The sequence below is a fragment of the Anser brachyrhynchus genome (genome assembly GCF_964034855.1).
Source record: "Anser brachyrhynchus genome assembly, chromosome: 5".
NCBI lineage: Eukaryota > Metazoa > Chordata > Aves > Anseriformes > Anatidae > Anser > Anser brachyrhynchus.
This window is the reverse complement of record NC_137699.1, coordinates 31,556,928-31,581,689: the sequence shown is the minus strand read 5'-3', so window position 1 is coordinate 31,581,689 and position 24,762 is coordinate 31,556,928. Positions and strand designations below refer to the sequence as shown.

Here is a 24,762-nt window from a genome sequence, read left to right as displayed (position 1 = left end):
GGGAAGGGAGCACACACTCGCCTTGTTACTTCCAAGATAATACTCCCTATATTTTCTTATTCCTTTCCTTTATATTGCTTGACTCCAGTCCCATCCTGTTTGCTGCCAAGTCCTGCCCTTTGGACTCCGGATCTGCAAAACATCTGCCTTTTACACTTCTCTCACTGAGGTTCTTCGTTCTCCGTTTTGACCCAATGTTATGGTTTCCTGTGCTTTGGCTTCCAAACTCAACCTTTCCTTTATCTTTCCCACTAATTTCTTGCTCTCTATGGACATGACTCCCACCTTTCATCCCTTAACTCTGCCCAGTTTGGCTCCATCACCCTTTTCTTATCAGTCCCAATTTCTTTTCATTCTTTCCCTTCACTGTTACTGGTTCTCAGTAGTTATCATTTTGCCTAGTTGTTCCTCAACCTTCTCTCAGTGTTCAGATCTGGCTCTTGCCGTTTTGAACTTAGCTCAGATTCTTCCCTTCTTCCTGTGTTCACATTCCCAGCCACTGAAAGTCATTGAGCTGCTCACTCAAGAGGGACTTCCTCTTTCTTCTGCTCTGAATTTAAGTGCTTTGTCTTAGGCATGTTCTGGCTCACAGCAGTCCAGTTTGGAAGCTCAGTGAAAGTCCTTCTCAGCTCATGAGCTGGAGCATGTCCAGAGCAGGAAGAATATACAAGAGAATTAGCTGTTGAATGATAGAATATCTCAAGTTGGAAGGGAAGGATCGTCAAGTCCAACTACTGAAATCTTAGTCCGTACTGAATATGTGGCAATTGCAATCTCTTATCCTGATTTCCTGAAGAAATACAATTTTGCAGTGGTTGTCTGTTTCTTGCCCACATTTCCCAGTAATTTTTGAACAAACTGGCTAGGTTGAACCAGATTTGAAAGAGGGGTGGAGATCTTGGATATTAGGTTCCCAGAAGTTTTGTGTGCTAGCTGGGTAGGGAAGGTACCCTAATCCTGCTTCTACTGAAGGAAACTTCAGGGTTCACTGGAGGCCTTGGGGAAACAGTTGCGGTGGCTCAAGGACTCTGTTACGATCATTTCGCATGATGAGCAACTGGTATCTGTAACCGGTGAGTCTTTATTGGCCTGCATGCTCATTTGAGTTCTGAGTGCCTGTCTTGTCCTTGGTGTATAGATTTACTATCAGCGATTACTTAAGCAGATTTCTGAACTCATGAGACTGATCTATAGGCTGTACAATGTCAAGGAACTTGACTTACAGCCTGTGTTGATGGATGATTCATGCCAAGAATCAGTTACAGTGATTTGCAGTGCAGTCATTAACGCTCAGATGCTTTTCCAAATAACTTTATTGAAGAAAAACACATTAATCTGTTATAGAGGTCAGCACTATATTTACAGTATCACTTTCTTCAGTACAACTTCTCTGAGAACAGGGGGATTGCATTGGTATTACTGAAAAGAAATGTCAGAATCGCTGTTTTAAGATGTACCTTGCTCAATGTTTATCACTGCACTCTAAAACAATGGCATGATTATGGTCAAGTGTTGCATGCTGTTCAGCTCCAGGTGTTAGATGTGATTGCCTGTTTAGTTAGGTTGTCACAATTATTGCAGGGTCCCTGGAACAAATCATCACTCAGTTTAGAAGCAGAAACTATGCTGGGACAGTATAGGGACACACCGCACACTGTCCACATGTAGCCAAATTCAATCAAGGTATAATATGTGAAAAAGAGTGAATTAGGAGCAATGGAAGATTCAGAACGTGTTGTGAAAGAGAACTCTGAAACAAATACAGGGTCAAGTTCCACAGCCCTTACTCATGTAAGAAATCCCACTGCACTCAGTCCCGATGAATCCCACCACTCAAGTAAAATAAAAAGCAACAGAGCTAATTGCACAGATTGCTATATTTATTCAATTACTATTTTTAAGTGGAGCTTCCATATAGAAGAAGGGCTGTAAGTAAAAACAGATGTTGAAGCACTGCTCCAAGCAACCTCTGAGAAAACCCAACCCCCAGCTTAATCCCTACTTTTGTATTTTCCCACAACTCAGAAGGCAAGCCTCATGGACAAAGTGCTGCCTGTGATCTTCTTTTATACTTTCCAATACGTACGTGATTTATAAGGAACATTTTTTCTCTCAGTTTTAGTTGTGGAATCAGGAAACATTTAGATCTGAAGAGCGTAACAGAATAACTGTTTTTGTAAAAGCTCTGGGAGGATTTTTCATGGTAATTCCATTCTGCTGCTGGAAAGAAGAAACTCTTCTCTCCCCTTACCACATCAAATACAACTTTCCCTACTTACCTACAAGGTTCAGAACCCACTTTGTAACTGTTCTTTTGTTTGTTTTTTTTTTCACCTTTCTTTTGTCTGGTGCTTTGAAGCTACAGCTTTCAGTTTTTGCCTAGCCCATTTTAAGCTCCCTCTGATGCTAATGCTCAGGCTATTAAAATTCCTGGTGCTAAACTTTCCTCTTCTCCTCTTTTCTCTTAAACTGTGCACTTTCTTTTCATAGTGGCACCTTAAAATTGACATGTTCATGTGCTTCTTCTGTACTATTCATTTAAGCCCCGTCTCTGTCTTTTTGTGCGTTGCTGTGTTCTTTATACAAGTTCTAAACCAACGTCATGGCAAATATTTGGTTCCATGTCCCTCTATATAGGAATATCTGTGAAAGTAGTGTGATAATACTTTTAATTTCACCGTAACTTTTAACCATTACACTATAACGTCAATTATTTTTTTCATTCCTCCTTCAATTACGCACCGCTGATGTATTTTGCTATTACATACTTTAGTTTTTCTGCTTTTAAAGGTTGACCTTTTTATGGTATATTGTTCCTCATAAGGAATTACTAGGCAGCTGTGTTGCAACCAAACTAGGAGTTCTTTGTGTGTGTTCTGGACTTTGTGCTTTCATTTAATTATTTAAGACTACAATTAGTTGTTCCTAATAATAAACAATACAGCTAAGGAAGGATATGTAAGGTCACTCACTGCCTCCTGTGGACTCCTGGAGCTGGGGCTTCCTCTTCCCCAACCCTTTGAGGCCAGCCCTGTGTGCCTCAAGCCCTGGAGGTGTCTCCATCCCACACTGATGGATGGGGTAGCTGCATTCCCCTTTGTGGGTTCAACCAGGCATGAGTCTTGGTCTGCATCCTAACACTACAGCTGCTGGCAGGGACAGAGGACACGGGACGCTGACGGAGCTGCCCATGTGGGCTGCCCTAGAAGCCTCTGCCTTCAGCAGCACCCACGTACAACACTAGCAGCACACACAAAACATAAGCATAGGCAGTCAGGTTCCCTTTATCCTATCCAGGTGGTTGGGGCTCAAGTTGGCTGGTGAAAATGCATGCCCTATAACTCTCCAGGTCTAGGAATGTGCATGTGCCTGTCTGCAGATCCCTCAGATACCAGCATGGGCCTATCTAATACTCTTGCCTGGAGCGTGAGCACTACTAACTGCTGGGCAGGTCTTTTGCTTGCCTGGTAGCCCAGCTTGCTGCTCACTAGCAAATGTGCCTGTGCTCACAACCACCCTTCTGCTGAGTCCCTCAGCTACCACCATAGGCCCTCCATCCATTTAATATTCCTGGCTGGACTGTGGATCTCCCGCTCACTGGCACATCCAGTTTGAAGTTCACCAGCAAATTGCACAAGTGCACATCAACATGTACTGTGTCAAGAGAAAATGTCAGCCCTCCAAACCCCTCTTTTCCCATTACCCTTCTGGCCAGCAGCTGGCACCTGGGCCCTCAACTCTGATGCTGAGACCCTCACTTGCTTTACCCCAGTGGCTGGCACCTGGAACCCAGGCCCTGTGACCCATGGTCCCCTCTTTAGCTGCTGATACTGAGACACTCAGCCTGCTTCAGTTCCCTTAGTAGCTGGTACATAGACCCTACGGCACGCAATCCCACTCCAGTTGCTGTCACTTACTCCCACTCACTCCACTTGCTGGTGCTGCTGGTGCGATGCCTGCTCACCTTCTGGCTCCATCACCAGCCCTAAACTTGCTCCAGTCTCACCAGCTGCTGGCATCTGGTCCTTACAGCACATGCGTGGGGTAGAGGGTGTGATTACATGGGAACATCAAGAAATTATTAAATAAGAAAATAGCATTGGCTGTGGTGGTCAGGTATGGGGCTCAGTCAGACAAGCGTACTGATCTGCTGCTTCTGTGAGACCAGCCACTTCTGCGCTCCTTCCTCTTCCCCAGTCCCCTTCCCTTAAATGTACCTTAATAAGCTTTGCGTAGCCCTGCAGCTGCACCTCAAGTATCCCAAATCTTTCTGTTCCTCTTATTTCCCCTGGCTTGTTGCTTAGCAAGTCCGGATTGGCCCTCTCTAAAGCTACATGTCAGTTTCTTCGTGGCCCATCAGGGACCGACTGGAGACTTTCTCTGCCTCTGTTGGCCCTTGTCAAGTCTGTTTGTGTCTGTGAGTTTTGTTCATGACTTTCAGTGTTACTTATGGCTTTCTTTGAATTGAGAAGGTCCTTGATCTGATAACCTGAATGAAGCAGATGTTCCCACATTCTACATACCTTTACACGTATAGGCAGGGGTAGTCAAATTCTTCTAAATGGGGATGTTATTGATTTTTCAGATGAAAATTAGCTCCTTGTCTCAGTTTGAGTTGAAGTACAATCTGAAAATAAAAGTCTCAGGAGGAGGATTTTAATCTCTTCTGGGCAGTTTAGATGGAGTGGTAATAACTATGAAGTTCATTTTTCTATTGAATTGTATATCAAATTAATACATTTATCTGTCTGCTGGAGAACCAAATGACCTGGTAACGGAAATCCTATGCATCATTCTATATACCTTAGCTAGTTTCCTGTGTGAATGGCAAGATCATTAATAGTTGCAACATTTCTTTTGAAAGGCTAATGCTGTGTTAAGGGCTTGGCGGCCTGCCTACTGGAACCTTTTGATCCAATGTGCACTTCCTAGAAAACTTTGCCAGGTGTCTTTTCAGCTGGTCTGTGGCAAGGCTTTGATGTTCTGAGAACATGGCCACAATTTGGGGCAGCTGTGTCTCCGAAAAGGAAAGGGAAAGCAGAATGAACTATTATCCCGGCCTCGCAATGTGAGTAGTCCAGCTGTCACGGCCCAACTTCTGCAGCCGCGGCGAGACCAATGTGAGGTTTGGAAGCTACTGACGGTGGTAGCCATACCTGGCTCTGTGTTAGGAGCAGCAGAAGGCACGTCACTGTGTGTGTGCCACGAACAGAAATGCACTTTAACATTTGGTAGCATTGCTTCCTGACCAAATGGGTCAGAAAGAAGCATTGCCTGGGTGAAGTATAGCTTGCAGGCTATGGGTTAGGCTTTGGTTTTGACCTGTAATTCTCTTGTCTAATGCTCCTATTGATGTCATTGCTTCAAAGAGATGCTTTTCTGCTAGATTTATAGTGAGGACTATAAAAATATGGGTGGGTGGGGAAAGAGGATCCTCAAGAATTTACACGTCTTTTATTTTAAGCATAAAATAAGAGAAGGCAGGCAGGAAATCACAGTTAAACAGTGCTCAGTTTGTGCTTGGCATACCAGTGTCTGGATGATCTGACGGGCGAATGCTGGACACTTGACATTGTGCCTGATAAATTAGAAATACAAATGCTATGAAGCTCATTGTTCATACGGCGTTATTAAAGCTGAAAGGTCTACAAGTAATGCAGATTGTTTCTAGGGAGGTATGTTACTCATGGACTGTTCTGTCTCTGTTGGTCTTTCCAGGTGTTCCAGGACCTTGGCACTTCTGTGTTGTCAGGTGCATTTAGAGGATACAACATCTGCCTTTTTGCATATGGACAAACAGGTTCAGGAAAAACTTACACAATGATGGGAACACCTGTGAGTTACACCATTTGTTTTACACTTAGGGTTGAGGGTGGGATGTAGAAACATTGTTTTATTCTTAAACTGTGATTATGGTGCTGGTTTAGCAGAATGCTCGTGTATGTTTTTTCTTGGTGTTTTTTATATATAAAATAAGAGACAAACCTTTAGCCTTAGGTAAATAACATAGCATCAGCTAAAAAAATAGTGAATGTGGTGGTGTTGAAATATTTCTTATTTCTTTATTTTACTGTGTGTGAAACTTATTGCTGACTTAGAAGACATACTTAGAAGTATTTCTTCTCATGGATTTTTTTGGCAATTCTAGCCATGCTGAAATTAAATTACGTTCACAAATAAATCTGGATATAATTCAAAGGAATACTTTTATAACAAGCTTCATTATCTACTTGAGACATTTATCTGTTGCAGAAGCAATTCTTTGGCCTGTGGAAACTAATATTTGCTTTGCTTCCAGCTTTGAAATGAATTGAATGGTGTTTTTAGAAACTGTTGCATGTTAAGTTACTTGGCTGCCAGGAACCACTTACAGTGCCCTTTACCCTTGGTACTCAGTTTGATGGGAGTCAGCTGAGGAATTCCTGTGTTTGGCTGCAACGCAAGGCAATTTGTTCTCTATCCATAAATGTTATTGGTTGTTGGTTAAGTGTGAGTTGCCTGTTAAAAGGAGAAATTCTATTTAATGTTTTTTTGAGTGGGCAGCTATTTACTTCCCCTATGCTAATTCAATTTATAAAGTGAAATACAAATAAAATTTGTTCAAGCTCCAGAGATACAAAAAGACTGTTCTGGCGTGGTTTGTGCTTTTGACAAGAGTTTGGGTTTATTTATTTATTTTTAATCCACAGACATCACCAACTGGATTTTGTCAGATCATGACCTGATTCTCTGTTTTGTTTTAAATCAAGCTTAACTTCTTGAAATGTTAAAATAAAAGTTGATGAGAGATAAACTAGGCCATTTGTATTAAATTATTTTGGAAATATTTTAGCAATTCAGAATAGCCAACTCTTGAAATTATCATTATTTCTTTCTAAGAAAATTGCCAGGTTGTCGTGTTTCTTAGATATTTCTGGCTTATATAGTGATTTGTTTCCTCTAATGAAATCCTGCTTTGATTTAATCTTTAGTAATATGCACTGTGAAACAGTGTTCATAACTAGGAAGAATCAAGTGTCTAAACTGAACTTTTGTCTGTGGTAGTATATCTACTTGAGGAATCCAGAATTTCTCTGTACCTCCAACCCTCTTCAAGCATACCCTTTAAAAGCCTTTCATGCTCTTCAGCAAGGAGATTCCACCTAAGCCTGAGATTCTCTCTCAGTGTGCTGCAGTCACCAAAGTGTGAGCAATCATGTCAGACAGTTTGTTACAAAAAAGCATAGTACTACTTCAGTGCTATGTAGCCCGTTGAGGCAAATTTTAAATTGGGTAGTTTGAGTGTTTTTAGCAGCTCATATCTTTTCTCTGACAGACCAGGTTTATAACTCTAGAACAGAAAGTTCTGTGATGCCATAGCACAAAATAAAGTAACTAGAATAAGGAAAAATAAAATATCAGTAACCAATCAAACTAGTCTGTATTGTCCTGGCTTTACCTACATTGAAACACCCCTGACAAAGACCTGCCCAGTGTCTTTACATCAAACAGTGCTTGGAGCTTGGATGTAACCCAGCAAGTCTCTAAATTTCTTATTGATGCTGTGTAAGTTGCTCTAAAGTGACTTTTGCTACAAGAAACATTTTCATTGAAGCTAAGACAGGTCACATTTCACAGCACACTAGTCCCGTGCTAGATGCTTCAGCTGGAGTAGTAGGGCACCGCCATGCTGTACTGAACTGCAATACAGAGTGGTTTGTGTTGTAATCTACCATACAGTCATAACCTCAGTGCTGTGCCTTTCCATCCGTTTCTTATTATTTGGGTTTTATTTAAAAATTAATTTTGCAACAATGATAGCAAGTATATTGTTTAATTTTATTTTTTTTGTGTTGTTATTTGAAGGCATCCATTGGGCTGACACCTCGTATATGTGAGGTACTTATTTTTTGTTTCACTTGCAATTGTTTAAGCTGTTAGATTTTCTGGATGGATTTAAAATGTACATCAACTGGTTTGTGCAGGGCCTCTTTTCAAGGAAAGATGATTACTCAGACCAGACAGCATCTTGCAGAGTAAAGGTCAGGTAAGTTTGTCATCATTTTGGGAATCCTATGGATGCTTTCAAAAATAAATTCCTGTAGTCAAACAAAGCAAAGACTAGTTTATTTTGTTTCTGTTTTCTCAGATAATCATTTCGGGACAAGGGGGAGAACACGGGGGAACGATGAGAAAGTGTTGGTTTCAGTTTTCCATCTCAGTATAGATCTGTCTGTTCACTTTTCTGTAGACAGCTGAATTTACTTCCTGTTTAACTTCTAAATTTGAGCCATAGTTCTCCATTCCAATCTTATTCATGGTTTCCACTGGCTTAATTAAGCACTACATTTGGAAACTTGAGAATTTAAGCTTACTAGTGTTAAAAAGGCAGATTTTGTGATTTTTTAAATTGCTTGATGCCTCTTGCTTCTTGGAAGTTTGCTACTCTTAGTTCTTTCAACATGCACTGTGTAAGAAGGAGCAGTAACAGAGATAATGAATTAATTAACTTTGTCATGAATGTCAATGCAAGATTTAGGTAGTTACACTGTCTACGTATATTCTTTCTGTTTTTTTTGCGTGTGTGTGTGTTTTTCCCAGTTATGTGCACTTAACATTACATTTTTTTGCTTTTCAGTTTTCTAGAAATATATAATGAGCGCGTCCGAGATTTGCTAAAACAGTCAGACCACAAGAAACCTTACACACTCAGAGTCAGAGAACACCCTGAAACAGGACCATATGTACAAGGTGAGAGTTGCTTCACTACTGGTATCAGAAATATATGTAAATGTGTATCAAGTCTTTAAGTATTGCATATGTTCCTGTCTTGATCTTTCCAGGTGTACGTCATGTATGAGCCACAGTGTTTTGCTTTTGTTGTTTTCACATCTAACTTGAGCAAGAGGTCCACCAACATCAGCTCTAAATGGGTTGTACAGACCAGCCTAAAGTCCCTTTAATACCTGTTTCAGTGCTTGGCAGCAGTATATTTGTAAAATAATAATAATAAAGAAGTAGCTGCTTGATTAAACAATTAAACAATTAAAACAATTAAAATCTATATTACCCAAATGAGAACACAATATGCTTAATTTCCGTTCTTAAAACTCGTAAGGCACAGGATGAGTTATGTAAGTCTATTATTCAAACAACAACATCACATACTTTTTAACTCTCACTTGCAACTACAGTCCCTCAGGTGTCTTTGTGTTTTCTAGTGAATCATAGTTTTCAAATCAGGTGACAGAAGAGACTGGATGAAAACAAAAATCATTTTTCCATTTCAGATGTCTGTCTTATTTTTAGTTCTTATTTTCTCCCATAATTTTTGTACGTCCAGTTCATGTCCACTTTTGATTGGTACCTTCGCTTCAGGGTCATGCATAGCTTTAAATTGGAATCTGGCCACTGTTGCTTTGTAAATTAGCACGATGTAAAATTTGCCTGCTACATTGCCGTTTATCTGACCAATGTCTGAAAAAAGTCCTGTATCTCAAAATCAGTACACCAGTGCAAAATCATACAGAGTAACTTTACAGCCAAGATCAGAAGAAAGAACCTTTTCTGAACTATTGCAAGTTTCAGAAATTGCCAAGTTTGTTTAGAAACTAAATGTACACATTTCGTTTTCCACCTGCCTTGTCTCTCCAGTGTGCAGAATTCTAAACTTGCCACTGGTATCAGAGTCTCTGCAAGTGCTTGGCTGGCCACCAAGTGGGTAGTAACACCTGGGAGGTATACATTCAATATGCAAATGCAAAATGGGAGGTATACATTTAATATGCAAATGTATCTCACAGAATTGTATTGATTCTGTCACATCAGATCAAATACTGATCTGTTCTGTATTTTAAATATAGAGTTCTTGTTTCTGTTCATTTTGTAAATTCTTTTTTTTTGTCCCTCCTGGTTCAGTTGTCTCCTCTTTTTCTTTATCACATCATTACATGTCATATTGTTATCCCTACCTCAGAGATTTAAGCTGAGATATGACAACAGCTAGGGTGACTTGTTTGAGTCAGGGATTGAATGGCCACCTGCAGTATCAGTAACAGTACGTCTAACAGTTGATGGTTGTTACTGATTTCTCTCAAAATTTGAAATGAGCATTTGGGAAGTGTTTAACTTGCGTGGTCCTATACACAAGAGACTGGCATTCTGGTCATTTCAGCTGTGCTTTCCCAGCACATCAGCATCCTGTTCAAGGAGAGTTGGAAAATAGATGAATTGATGGTCTCATTAGTATGGCAAACTTATCATTCTTTGAAAAGCAGATCCATAGACATTTGGCCTTTATTGAGGCCTTTCCAAGATTCTCTTTCTACCTGCTTGTTATCAGAGAACATTATTGTTGGTGGAGTACAGATACTAATTATTTTCTTTTCGCAGCTGCTCATTCACCACACAAGAAAAGGTCTTTAAACTGCTTCCTTCCTTGGCAATTTCCATCCCTTTTCTCAGGACTGTATCTCCAGTGATTCCTTGGCTACATATAATGGAGTTTGCTTGTTTCAAAAGTAAATGAAGTTATAGCTTCTGCCAATGGGCTGGCTTGCCTTTTGTCACTATTTTGTCTTCATCTGGAACCTTCCAGGCCAAGTTTGTCGTTTCTATTCCAGTTCTAATTTATTTTTTTTATTTCGTTTTACCCTTTTTGAGTAAGGACTTACTACTTAGACAAAACTAAAAATTCTGGGTAGAACAGTTCTATGTTAGAGTACTAAAATATCCCGTAACACTTTCCTTTTGATTAGATTTTGTAATTTTGTAGTATAAGAGAAAAGGATAATGGAAAAAGGTTAACTTAAATAATATCCAATTTGTTAAGGACTAGCATCTGTATTTGCATCATACTTCTTGCAAGCTATCAGCAATTGGAAGGTTTGCAGACTTTGATGAGGTGCTCTCCAGTGTACTGATCGTGTGTCAGTCATGTGGTTGGTGTCAATGATACCCAGAGTACAGTTTGCACTTAGATGAAGAGCAGGCAGAGGAAAATCAGAATTTAACCCTTTTAAGGATGCTTAGTTGCTCTGATATTCGCATTGTCGCGGGCAATGTATTTTCCACTTGCAAGCCCAGTCAGGAAGTCCCAGCTCTGAAACTATTTTGAATAGTTTCCAGCCCATCATTTTTCCACGTAAGGGCTGTGAGATTGTAGCCTTTAAAATGCTAAAAGTGTTCCAGTGCTTTAGATTGGAATCGTTTCAAACTTCTCCCTCACAGATGGTTGCACTGTTAAGGAATCAGCCTCTCTTAAATCAGGAAATGATGCAATCTATTTTGTTTCTGAGGCGGATTTCTGGGGGAGATTCTGTCTTACTCTGAGACAGATTTCTATATGAACAAGAGGTTTTGATCTTTCTGTTGGACTTGAAGATGACCTTTCTTTCTCCACCACCCAAAAAAAAACACTTCATTGTTACTTCTCAAGCAACATTTACAAATTTAATTTACCTTATTGAAAAACAAAATGTTCAGAACTCTGTGTTAGATTCAGTATTCCATTACTTATGGAAATGTGGATAGGCAACAATTTCTTCCATGCTTTCATTATATAAATTATTTTTATTCAGTTAAGTAAAACCCTGAAAAATGGTAGGGGAAAACAATATATGATGGTTTCCATATTCTGAGTTTTGAAGATCCCAGAACTATTGGAAAAATAAGGCCTCTTTCTCAAATGGAAAATGTGATGACTTCTGGAATTATTGTATTGGAAAGCAACACTGGAGAGCAGAAGAAAAGCTTTTCTTTGAAAATTATCCTATACTTTGAGTGTGTGCAAGTATGTGGGGGCTTTTTTGAAGTGTGGGTAATTCTTTTTTTTTTTTTTCTTCATGTCAGGAGTTTATTCTAATTCTTTAACAACTATCTTTGGCTTAGATTTTGCTTTCATTTAAAGCTATGTGAGCTGTTACCATCTAAGGATAGACTCTCTGACAATGTCAGAAATACCCATTTCAGTCTTGTTGAATTTCATATTCATCTTGGCTCGAGTTCTAGCAGTATATAAGTTATTTGATCCAAATGAATAACTTTTTTTTTCAGTATTCTGCCTTCATTCACACTTCTGTGGTCTGCAATAAAACAAAACCTGAATCTGCAGTTGTGAGGAAAAAAAAGTGTCGCTGGACTGCATGAAGACTTTCTTCAAACTTGAGGGTTTTTTTAGGAGCCACTGCAGTACAAATGATAATCATCACCATAAAATGCAAATGAGGCACATTAAACCAGATTTATGTGAAATACAAGCCTGTTGAAATTAATTTTGTGTGTCTGCTAGAATTTGCATATTGTAAGGTGCTGGAAATGCCACTACAGCATAGCAGTGTGCTGCCCTCCACTGGGGCCGCGTTAGTCACAACGACCAGTCTGATTCAGTGGGCTCTGCAATGCAGTATTTCTTTCATTTGTTTTCTCTGTGGTTTTTTTTGGTGTTTTTTTTTTTTTTTACCCCTAAAAATAAAATAAAATACAGAATATACTGAAAGCAGAAGATGTAAAAAGGCCACGTGTTTCATATTTGAGTACCCTCTGGAAAGAACAGTGTGAAGACTCCTCAGTGTTGCAGACTCAAACATAGTTAAATAAATGGTAAATATTCACAGTAGATGGTTCCTAATTCTATTAGTCATGTGAGCAGAACCATTATTCAGAGGCAGTGACCAAAAGCTTCTTTACAGGGTGTGAACCCAATTAGTAGCAATGACGTAGCTGAAAATTTCTTATGGAGCTGCAGTTATACAGGTTTTTTAATACCATTGTTCTACAGAAAGGTTGGAAAAGGTCTGTACTTTGAAGGTACAAGGCATTTTTATACTGATGTCACTGCATCTGAAAGGTGTACTGCTATATTTTATTTTTTTAAATCGTAACTGTAGTTGAGCAACTACTTGTAGAATAGGCTGGTGTCTCAGTAGAATATTGTTACGCTCCTGATGTTTGGATGAATTGTTAGTATTATTTCCCAGTGATTAATAAGATGAACTGATTGAAACTTCCTGAGAAAAATATGCGTTTAACTCTTTTATAATCTTTGGCAGGATTATCTCAACATTTAGTTACAGACTACAAGCAAGTTGTAGAACTTCTTGAAGAGGGAATAGCTAAAAGGTATTTTCTAAAAAAAATTAAATCTTTATTTAACACTTCTTTCACCATTATTTTGATTTCATTGATGTTTGTTTTACATCCAGTGTTGCCAGTGCTTTGTCTATGATACAATGTAAGATACGATGTGTGATGCTACGTATCCTCTTATTAGCCGCAATAACAGTTACAAGGACTCGTGAAGTTGTTGTTTAACACATTTCTCACATTTCTTCATAACTGAACCCGTGCTGACTTACCCACAATATTCTGCCATCTGCCTGGAATAAAAAATGCATGCCAGGAAAATGTTTTGTTGTAAACAGGCTTTATTTCTTCTCCACTTCCTCATGATGCTTTAGACTGCATAGCTTTCAACTCATTTGTTTGTGTAACTTAATGATGTATAACAGCTGAAAAGATAGTGTATTTGTTTTATAATTATCTGTTAGAATTTTATAGTTTTGTTGTTGTTCTTACTCCAAATCACAAACATCTGCCAGGGCAGAAGTGTGGGAATTGGCATACCAGTGAAATTGACAACTTTGGCTCTCATTAGTCAAGATTTTTGTTTGTTTGTTTTACTTTTTTTTTTACAGGCGGCTTTGGACATCAATACAATTGCCATTAAAGTGATAGAAAAGGATATCATTTGAAATGACCCCCCAAAACCAAATCACAGTTCCAAGATTCACATTACTTCTTATCATAAGAAGCGTTGAGATGTTAGAATATCAGTGGTGCTGTGAAGTAAATAAAAAACTAAGCTGCATTATCATAAAAACATACAATATACAGCAGGATTAAGTTTTGCCACTTCTGCTTTTAGCGACCAATAGATATACTTCTGTGATAAGAAGGGGGTTTTTCGGAATAACTACAAAATTCCAGTCTGTCTACTAGTGTTGTCCTACAGTGGTCTCATTGCTGAGGAAACAGAAGATACAGAGAAAACAAAATCAGAATTTCAATATTTTGTGTGTAGGTTTCTTTGATGCTGAATTTTCAAATGAAATATTCTGCTGAGTATTTATTAGCACATTATAAATGCAAACAAGCTAATTTTAAACATCTGCAGTCTGGCATATGCTGCCACATGTAAATCAGCAAGCTGTTACAGGGGGAGAAGGGTTGGGGAACAGATCGTGGTTGTCTCACATGGCTGTAGGCAGGAGAGGAGCTGGTGGGGCATGATGGCCTGGAGGTTTATATAGGAAAGATCATGCCCTTGCATATGGGTGGTGCCTTTCACTTTTGCTTTATAAACTTCAGTGCTGTTCCCCTGTATTCTCTGCCCCTTGTAGAACTGTTTGCTGTTTTCTGCCCTTTACCTAATTGTTCGTCTTCCTCCTCCAAGATCTTGGAGATTAGTTCACCTTCTTCTGCTTCCTCAGTTTAGGCTCATTTATAGTTATGATGCATTAGACTGCTTGTAGCTTTTGGCAGTGCCTGGTCACATGTCTGTGAAGTTGTAGAAAGAAGGGAGCAACAGGTAACAAACAGAGTTCTGCTTTTGGCCTCCTGTGGTAGGCACACAGCTGCTGTGCTCTACTGCAGTTTATTTTTGCAGTACTCTTATAGCTGGGCTCAAAACAAAGACATGGTCCCATAGTCATTTTTTCCGCTGCTAAAAGTACCTGCTCTTGTCAATGGTAAGATGAACAAAACTGGTGCTGAAGGCTGCACATGTAACTGATAATCAATAATGAGTAATTTTGTATTCAAGAGAAACTCCAGGAGTGACAAAGGAAAGGATCTGTGACCTGGCTTCAGCCGTAGGCAAAACCTTTCTTTGGGTTTGTCCAAACAAGGACAAGAAGGACAAGAAAACAAGAACTTCAAGGAAAGTAGAATTTCCAGAAGTTTGTTACAGAGTGGAAGAGTGTCATTGATGCTCCTCCTCCTGCATCTGGTACCTGCCAGCCAGAATGCATGGGTCAGAGGGCTAGAGCCTGAGGTCTAACCTGTCCATATGGGAAAGGCAAGCAAGTGCTACGCAAGTGAATCACAGTATTCATTTGGTACTTGTAGGCTTGCTAATCTCACTGGGCTCTTCTAATGGTGTAAAACTACTGCAACAGCCCTGTGACAGAGGAAATATTCAAAAGTAGTGTAGGAAGCTTGTTGGATCCTTTGAAGGGTTAAGAAATAAAAAAGAGAACAATATGGAGAAAAAAGTATTGGGCCAGTACATTCAGTGATGTCTGGGGTGAGCTGTGTGAGGCTATGGCTGTCTGTACTTCTTTGCTGTGTTCTACCCTAGTAAAACCCCTTACGCCTGTACTGCAAGACACTTTGGGATATTTCTTCAGGGTGCTGCTGGAGGGCTAAACCACCTTTAACTTCACTGTTGGTTTCTATCCATCAGGTCCTGTGTCACTCTGTGTGATCAGATCCAAGAATGCAGCATACCATATTATCAAATTTTCACATTCCTTCATCTCCATCAACTCTGCTCTGTTTATTTGTGCTTTGTCTGAATACAGGGAAATAAGCCTTATGTAATTGAATGGTATGCTCTTCTTTCTAGAATCACAGCAGCTACACATATCCACAATGCCAGCAGCAGATCCCATGCTATCTTCACCATCCACTATACTCAGGTTAGCTAAAAATAATCCAACTTCCTTTTCACTCTAAAAAAGCATTATTCAATGTGTTGAGCATTGTTTAGCTGTCACTGTTTTGTGCTGTTTGTAATAATCTCGGTGGAAACTGTTACTGATTTCCTTTGGATCACACTGCAGATGTATTACCCTTCCTACACTGCCTGATGTGTTAAGTGTTTACAGAAGTATTCTTGTTTCTTTATGCAAGCTTATAATTAGCAGTGATGCCAAAGACTTGCTGTAAAAAGAAATGTTTAAAGCTTTACCCAGCCCTTTGAATTGCATTATGCCTTGTTAGGATGCTGTGAAAATGATCTGTGGATATGTTTGAGGTTATGTTTTGTCGCACTCATTTAGGATCCTTAACTAAAGTATATGCAGCATTAGTTTAATGCCAAAGTTTTGTATCTATCCAGCATTTCAGATGTGCTCATCTCTTCAGCATTTGGCATCCAGTCCTCTCAGAGACAATGCACCCTTTCTCTGGAGGAATTATATCCTTCTCTGGCAGGGAAGTCTTTCAGTGATCCAATAGACCTTTTCTATCTCACACTTCTAACATCCTGTAATCACAGAACATTTGGGGATATTTTTCAGTAGTTTCACAAGAGACCTTTGGAATACATTAGTGGAAAATAACTGTGCAAGATCTACGAGAAAGGCTTTCACAGTCGCTAGGCGGTAAAGTTTTTTGTTTTTTGTTTTTTGGTTTTTTTTTCAAGAGGAAATCCATGTAAGAGGGTAGTTTCTCTGTCAGCTGAGAAAGCTGTTGAGCTAATGGTGTGAACATGGCCAGTGAGTCAAGGTCACAAGGAAAGGCAGTGAGAGAGTCAGAAGTGCAAATCAATTTCAAACAAAAGAGGGCACCTATTTTATTGTCATTAATGAATTAGGAGGAATAATCTTCCTTATTTGTGTTTTTTCTTCAGGCTATATTAGAGAACAATCTCCCCTCTGAAATTGCAAGCAAGATCAACTTAGTGGACCTTGCAGGCAGGTAATAATAATACACCAAATGGCAAAAAGATAACTTTATCTGAAGAGGCTGTAGTACTGCCCTAACATATGAAATTTAATATTTTAAAACTTCAGTAACACAACAGTAAGTCCATCTTTTGTATATGGTAACAAGGAATATTGAGCTAATATTGTCTCTGTCATCCATTCTTCTCAATTGGGTACTGGATTTCATTGGGGAAATAAATTCCTGTGCCCTAAGGTCCAATACTGTGCTGTTTCAAACATTTAATGTAATCCCACTCAACCCTGTATTCTTTTTAAGTTTTTGTTTTGTTTTGTTTTTCCCAGTAGCTATTAGTGGAATTACCAGATCTGAGCTTGAAAAGAGAAAAAATGAATATATTTTTTATGGCTGCCTAGCATGGGATAATATTCTTATCTTTCTACTTAGGTTGTTTGTGTTTCAGAAGCTCCTAAGTCTCTGATCTTAGTTACACTTTTCAATGAGGAACAGGGGGGAATGGTTTTAAATTAGAAGAGGGGAGATTTAGATGGGGTGTAAGGAGGAAATTCTTTACTGAGAGGATAGTGAAGCACTTGAACAGGTTGCCCAGAGAAGTTGTGGATGCCCCATCCTTGGAAATGTTCAAGGCCGGATTGGGTGGGGTGTTGAGCAACCTGATCCGGTGGGAGGTGTCCCTGCCCATGGCAGGGGCATGGAAACTAGGTGATCTTTAAGGTCCCTTCCAACCTAAGCCCCATTCTATAATGTGCTTCTATGATACCATACATGTGGTTATGCTGGATGTGACAGAGAACATTAGGATAGAAGTTGTGCTGAAGAGTTGTAGAGCAGTTGGAAAACATGACATTTTTTTCTTCTCAAGAACGTAAATCCCCGTGCACATCTGAGCAGAGAAAGTAGTAATAAGGGGATGTATAGATTTTTGCACTGAGCCCATAAGGGTTGTGTAACGTATGTTGTCTTTTAGTTGGAACCCCTGCTAAACTTTGGTAGCCCAGTTCAGGCTTGAATTTATGTTCCGGTGGGTCTTAATCAGCATTTTGTTCCAGTGGCCTTTTCTGATGGTTGTTTGGAATTCAGAACCAGAGAGCAGTATTTCATGTGAAGTGTTCAAAATGTATTTTTTTAATCGTACACTTTGCTATTTCTGTTTTCTTGTGTGTAAGGAAAACGCGTGATGCTTTCACGTTGATTGTGTGTTAATACTTAAACATTTTTATTTGGTTTGCATTGTCTTTCCCATGCTTGTGTGCTTCAGTGAAAGAGCTGATCCCAGCTACTGTAAAGATCGAATTACAGAAGGTGCCAATATTAATAAGTCATTGGTTACACTTGGAATTGTCATCTCCACTTTAGGTAAGCGCACAGTAGTTCTTTATATTCAAGGGTAGCGATAAAAGCGTAGGACTTAACCAGGATGTGCTACATCTTAATCTTTACACTTACAATCAAAAGCTGAACAGAACAGCTGTGTGGCTTCATAAACTGTAATGACATTTAAGAAAATTAAATAGTCATGACAGAAAAAGATAACTAATTTCCTGAGCTCTGTTGCATTTCTCCTTCAGCACAAAATTCACAGATGTTCAGCAGCTGTCAGAGCATAAACACCCTAACAAGCGAAGGGGAGAGCAGTCATGTGGACAGCCCTTCCACAGGCAGTGTCAGTGGAACCAGACGGCCGGCTTACATCCCGTACCGTGACTCCATCCTCACCTGGCTTTTGAAGGATAGTCTGGGGGGCAACTCCAAGACCATTATGATTGCCAGTGAGTTTGATTTCTTTTCATTGTTATCATTTTGCACTACATTACTCCCCTGAAATACATCTCTTTTGAGGTGCAAAGTCAGCTATATCACTTAGAGTCTGACCTTGTAAAGATTTTCATAAATATTTCATAGGATATGTCAGGAAATAAAAAGGTGTGCTGATTGTTCATGAAGTTAAGCATAAGACTTTCCAATGTCATAGTTTTGATTTAATGTGATTTACTCAATTATAAATACAAATTTGAAAAGTCATTTTCTGTGAGCTTGATGAATCCCTAAGGATATTTGGGTTTTGTTTTATAAAGAAGTCAAACTGAAAAACATCCAAATTTTTGAAGTGTTTGCTTAAACTGATTGCTTCTTTTAAATAAAATCATTGTTTGCTTTCTATCTGTAGCTATTTCTCCTGCCAGCTCCAGCTACAACGAGACCATGAGTACCTTGAGATATGCTTCAAATGCCAAAAATATTATTAACAAGCCCAGAGTGAATGAGGTGAGGCCTTGAGTTCCGCTTTTCATTCTTGTTCAGTTTGTTGTGTGTATTATTTAAGCTTTATTCAGTATACCTATTCTCTGAATAAAATTCATACCTCTCTCTCATGTTAGCTGGAGCTAAATGGGAGACTGGGTATTACAGAAATGATTTGATTCCTTGCAGCTTACATAATTTAGAATTTCACACCTTTTTTACATTCTTCATATCTATCCCATCATTTTCCATCTTTCTTTCCTTTGAATAGTTGTGACATGCGTGTTCACCCTATGTCTTTATCCTAAATATTGGTGGAGTTACAAATCCCTTACATTGTTCACGACTATTTAATGTATTAGTACAAATGTGTAACCTTACAGCCCTTCCTTCAGGCATGTTAAAGGAACAATGCTAAGGTTGCAGAGTCAAGGATTCAAAAATTTTGCCAGGCTTAAGGTAGCCTATGTAGTCTCAATTTGTCTTCTTTGCAGTACACAACATGATGAAGCTTTTGAATACATGGGAAGAAGTTTTACCACAGAACCATAGCTTCATTCTTTGCACAGAATATCCAGGGGTGAACTCTGACTGTATGGTAAATTCATCTCTTTGATTGTGCAGGAGTCCTACATAGACTGCACAAGTTAAGAGGTGGCAGGGTGTTAAAGGAAGAGTCTGATGCTGCCTTGGAGAACTGAATGCTGTCTCTGCCCCTGTGTGACTCAACCAACCTTGTATATTTACTACACTAAAATTCTTTAGGTCTGTGTTTTCTAAAAGCATTATCATGTATTTTTTCTGTATACCATGAATTTCAAAGACATGACTTCCGTGCAGAAGTTCTATTTGTTCAGCTTCCTGAGTTAGACTCTGTTTCCATTCTCTGTTTAAAGAGTGCCTTATAACTAGTTTTCAGTCAGCACTAGTAGCAGTAATAGTCTGCTTTTCACAGCAGTGGTCTCAACTCTGACAGGCCACATGCGAGTAAATACGTTCCTCCTGGATCAGCCTCCTGTTTCATAGAGTCACTCAGCCTCCCAGCTTGTTTCCCCACTGCTCTTTCACACAATCTGTACTAGCCCCTTAACTCCATCCCTTCAGGTAGCTGCCTTCTTCCCCTCACAGCAAACTGAACCAAGTCAAATTGTCACTGGCAGCATAGAGACAATTATCCTAAACTGTCTGCAAAAAGCTCATTTCCATCAACTGCCTATGCAGCGATACTTACTCTGAAAGTGAGGGAAACGCCTCCACACAAGCAGGCAGGAACTACTTTGCGAATCAGTTTTAAGGTTTTTTAATACTGTGGTTGGATATGTTCTGACTTAGTCTCCTGTAGGTTGATTTTCTCCTATGCATGACAGAAACAGCAATGTTTTCTGATGTGTTGGGGCAGTTTTGAAAATACATGCATAAAAATACTGATGTGTCTAGCTATTGTCACGATGGGAATAAATATTATGGCAAATCTGTGTTCAAAAAAGATTTGGAACAAAGTTTACTGGAAAAGAAAACCTATCAAAGATGGGAAATGCTGACCTCTGAGCAGTACATCGCAGAGTCTGTAGCAGAGTAGAAGAGGGAGTATTGTTGTGAGTTTGCTTGTTCTCATCTCTTCTGGGCTCTCAGAACAGCTCTGCATTGCCTTCTTTAGCTAGAATTATTTTAACAATGGTTTTTCCAATATCTGTGTCTCAATGTTTCAGGATGCAAATGTAAGACTGATTAGAGAACTGCGAGAAGAAATTGACAGATTGAAAACTATGCTGATAAGCTTTGAACTGGTATGTAGGAACACTTCCCAGCATGAGCTTTAATGGCATTTTAGGTGGCTACAGTAACTTAGTTTCATCTAATCTGTTTATCTTTCCATATGTATTGTATCTGGAGGAAAATTAAATAGTTTGTTATTTTAAATTAAATTAAATGTCTGCATCATTTCCTGATAATTATAAGGCTAACTGCATTTTGGGTGTTTCTTCTTTTTCTGGCATTATGTTGATAATCCTGAAGTATAAGCACTTGTGTGATGATTAGAAAGGATTTCCGTGCTGTCTTTTGTAGAGTTGGCTGGCTTTGTTATGCATCGATACCAATACCTTGAAATAGAAATATTTGTTTGTAGGGATACACAAGCACCAAGACAGCCAAGTGTTAATCACTGATGTAATTTCCCTGCCAGTTCGTTGCAATCCTCTTTCCCCCAAAAAAGTGAACTAGTAGGTCTCAACAGTAGTTTGGAGGTTTCAGCCTGCCTGCACACTCTGATCCTCCAAAAGAGGTTGCGAGTGTTTCTGAGTCTTCACAATACAGCTGGCACTCTTTATGTCTTTGCCTTTGGAATAATAACATCATCTTGGCTTTCCATGCCACAGGGAGCATGTTCTGCTGAAAGACACTGGAACCACAATCCAGGATTTATTTACACAGAAATCTCTCTGTTAATGCACTTTCACTAGTTTTCCCCCAAAACTTGCATGCAATAGTTAGAGAGGAGTAGGCAGCATTGCATGTCTATGTTTTTTGTCTTCCCTTCTCCTGAATTCACCTTGAAATCTTGGAGATTGAAACAACATGCTTGCCAGTTGTTAATAAGGAAACCAACACAGATCTCAGTGACTGTTGTTTGTACAGAGGAATTCCAGTCCTTCTTGGAGCGATGACAGGGATGGAAATCTGACCGAGCTGGTTCTTCAGAATGAGATGAAGGTGTGTATGATCTACATGCTGCTGTAACCCTCTTACATTCCACAGGACTGGGAGGGATAGCATTGCCACAGTTCTGAAATGACAGTGAAAATGTGTTTGCCCTAATCCTTTCATGTTTGCTCTGAATATGTAGGAATTTGCCATCTTTAATGCATGTTGCACGCTCTCTAGGAATTTGTGGTGAGTCTCTTGTGTCCCTAATGGGATGCTGTCCATTGCATATTACTAAGTCTGCACAATCTATTTCTTGTTTGAAAACTGTCTAAGTATATCACAGTAATTTCATGATATGACTCTTTTGTCTTCCAAGTTTAAACTCCTCCAATTTATTTAAGGGAAATTATTGCACAGTCACCAAATTGCTGTGAAGATTTAGTCATCAGTGATGTGGAGAGGTGTTGGAGATCTTGGTTTTAAGATTTGCTTAAGCTTCTCAGGACAGGAAAAATAAGCAGCGTCATCATACATCTCTCAGATATTTTGGGAATGAGTATTCAGTGGGTTAGCCTGCTTCACTAGGTAGCAGCACAGGTTTAACTTATTTTTGTTGCCACAGAAATGTTCTACAATTAGAATTACACCTGCACTGCAACTGGTGAAAAAATTTTACATACAGTAACTGGAAAACTGTGCTGATTTTTTTTCCAAAGAAATTTATGTATGAGAAAAATTCAACTACTTATTAAATGAAAGAGTTTTTCCTCCTCTTCTCATTTAAGATTGAGCAACTGACCAAAGACTGGACAAGTAAGTGGATGGACAGGAAGGCCATCATGGAAGAATACAGTGTGGACATCAACAAAGAAAAAGCTGGAGTAACAATAGATTCCAGTTTACCTCATCTAATGGCCATGGATGATGATATCCTCAGCACAGGAGTGGTGCTGTATCATCTCAGGGTGAGATAATGTCACTTGTCTTGTTTTTCCTTTAAATTTAAAAACATGTTTTATTTGGGGGAAAAAAATGGAATTATGGTTAAGGTGACTTTACAACAACAGCTAACAAAAAACAAAGGCCACAATTCACAAAAAGAACAAATACATAGGTGAAAGGAGAACAGTAGCAGAAAAGGACAGATGAAAATGGAGGAGGCAGACAAGAATTCACATATGGAATAATAAGTTCACCTCCTATGAATGCCTGTGCAAACTATTTGATAATGTGTGGTAAGCAAAGTGAAATACCCTAATTCAGACTTAGTAGATTGTTCATAAAGCATGAGGACTGGTATGGATCTGTATAAAGGTAAAGGGTGGTGCTTAAAGTGTACCAGATTTACTGGTCTAGATTTTAGTAGGTACTTGTATACTTGAGACTAGAATATTTGTATGTTTGTCGATCATGTACAAAGGTAACCTTTGACTAGACCAATTTGGCAGTGACTTCGGTTTATTGCTATTTTCACTTTATCAGGTGCACCAAGTAGATTCCAGGTGTGCAGCATGAATGCTACTTACTTGTAATCCTATTTGAGTGGATATTTTCCAGGGTCAGGTGGAAGTCCTGGCTTCATAGAAAATGCTTTGCTGTGTAGCTGCTCATTTAAGGAATTGTTATCACTAAGAAATTTTCATAGCATCACATGTGTATTACTCTGGATTGTGGCTTAAGATGTGAGGGCCAGGTCAGCTAGTTTCAGGGGATTTTTTTAGTCAGGGCTAAGGGCTAAGCTGGGCTTAATTTTTTTTTTGATGTTGTTTAAATGAGTGGAAGTTACCAAAATATTGATGCTGTTTTAACATAAAAAGAATGATGGATGGGCACCTATTCAGAGATGCGCTCATTAGCAAACAATGTATTAAATGAAATTGTCTTGTGAAATTGGTCTTGTTGTGGATCTGTCTACTAATAAAATATCTTAATCCAAATCTAGGTTCTATGCCACTTGATACAGTTTTGGGATGTTGTATTTTTTTTCCTCTTAAAAAGCAGCAACGGATATTTGAAACAGAAATCACACTATTCTTTATTATGTTGAAAGAGAAACCTTACTAATTTGTCTTATGTCCGCACAAAGAAATTGTACTGGGTAATAATTAGGAACCAAATAATAACATCTTGCACTGATCAACATGCTTAAAATTTTACTACTCCATCCTACATTAACATGAAATATTAGTTTAAAGTAACGGCTACAATTTAAATGTTTTTCCATTATGTGTCAGTGTGGAAACAGTAAATATTTTCACATAGTAATTTTAACAACACCTAAAGTAATTTAAAGATACTAATTTTAATGGATAAGCCTAGTTTGAAGAGTCACCTTCCGAAGTCATTAGCCAGTGTCTCTGTCAGACTAACATCTTTGTCTCCTCTTTCTTTGCTCCTAGATGCTGCCTTTTCTTTTCTTTGTGCTTTGCATCTTTTAGACTCTGGTGTCTATTACCTTCATCGCATCAGCAAGAAGGTAAAACACTAGCTGTTCCTTACATATTAGGACTTTAATGTATTACGGCAATTTACTTTGTACTTCTAAAGAGAAGCAGCCCTCAGATCATGTAAAGCAGACATTGTGTTACTCTTTTATTCTCTTGTTATTCCATAATGTTAATTCCATTAATCAATGCTGTGCTGGTGCTTAATGAACCTTTCTTTCTTAGCTTCTATTTCTTTTTTCTGGCTTTCATTAACAAAAATAAGTATTTTTCCTATCGCCTAACTGACCTTAATAATAAGGATTTGTTGGTATCGTTTTAGATGATTTCCTCTTTTTTCCACAAACTTTTCTGTAAATTAGAGTACTCCAAAAACTGAAAGGGGGAAGTAATCTCCCTCTTTATGCTTCTCTAATGTGCTTTGGGAATTCCACCCTTAGTCAGGAAACACTGCCAGAAGAGAGAAACAACGTAAAATTACTTGCAGATATGAAGATGTACCTCAGTATGTTAAGGTGAAGTTATGCAGTCATTTGTTCTGAAACATCTGTCTTTCAATTTTTTAGGTAGAATATTCGATATTAATTAGGAAAGAGTATGAGTATTTAAATTATTAGCTCAGATAATAGCATTTGAAAAAATAACTTGAAATGGGTCTTGTTTATGCTTTGTTTTATGCTTTGTTTTTGTCTTTAACAAGTTAGTTTGCTTGCATGCTATCTTCACCCTTGCTCTCAGCTGCAGTTTTCATTTGTACCTAATC

At 38.8% G+C, this 24,762-nt stretch overlaps 1 protein-coding gene across 14 annotated transcripts in view; it reads left to right on the top strand.

Annotated features, from left to right (window-relative positions):
- The window catches only part of STARD9 (StAR related lipid transfer domain containing 9), a 106,854-nt gene that overhangs the window by 41,311 nt on the left and 40,781 nt on the right, over positions 1-24,762 (top strand). For 13 of the 14 annotated variants that reach the window (XM_080594807.1, XM_080594813.1, XM_080594809.1 and 10 more), the window contains 13 exons: positions 5,719-5,835; positions 7,846-7,878; positions 7,965-8,026; positions 8,618-8,730; positions 13,029-13,098; positions 15,605-15,677; positions 16,613-16,680; positions 17,927-18,024; positions 18,237-18,437; positions 18,836-18,933; positions 20,619-20,696; positions 21,547-21,621; positions 22,341-22,520. In XM_080594807.1, coding sequence (XP_080450933.1) covers positions 5,719-5,835; positions 7,846-7,878; positions 7,965-8,026; positions 8,618-8,730; positions 13,029-13,098; positions 15,605-15,677; positions 16,613-16,680; positions 17,927-18,024; positions 18,237-18,437; positions 18,836-18,933; positions 20,619-20,696; positions 21,547-21,621; positions 22,341-22,520 — 1,266 coding nt within the window. Of the gene's footprint in view, positions 1-5,718; positions 5,836-7,845; positions 7,879-7,964; positions 8,027-8,617; positions 8,731-13,028; positions 13,099-15,604; positions 15,678-16,612; positions 16,681-17,926; positions 18,025-18,236; positions 18,438-18,835; positions 18,934-18,969; positions 19,675-20,618; positions 20,697-21,546; positions 21,622-22,340; positions 22,521-24,762 lie in introns of those variants that run through there. The other variant, XM_080594806.1, reaches the window with a different exon arrangement.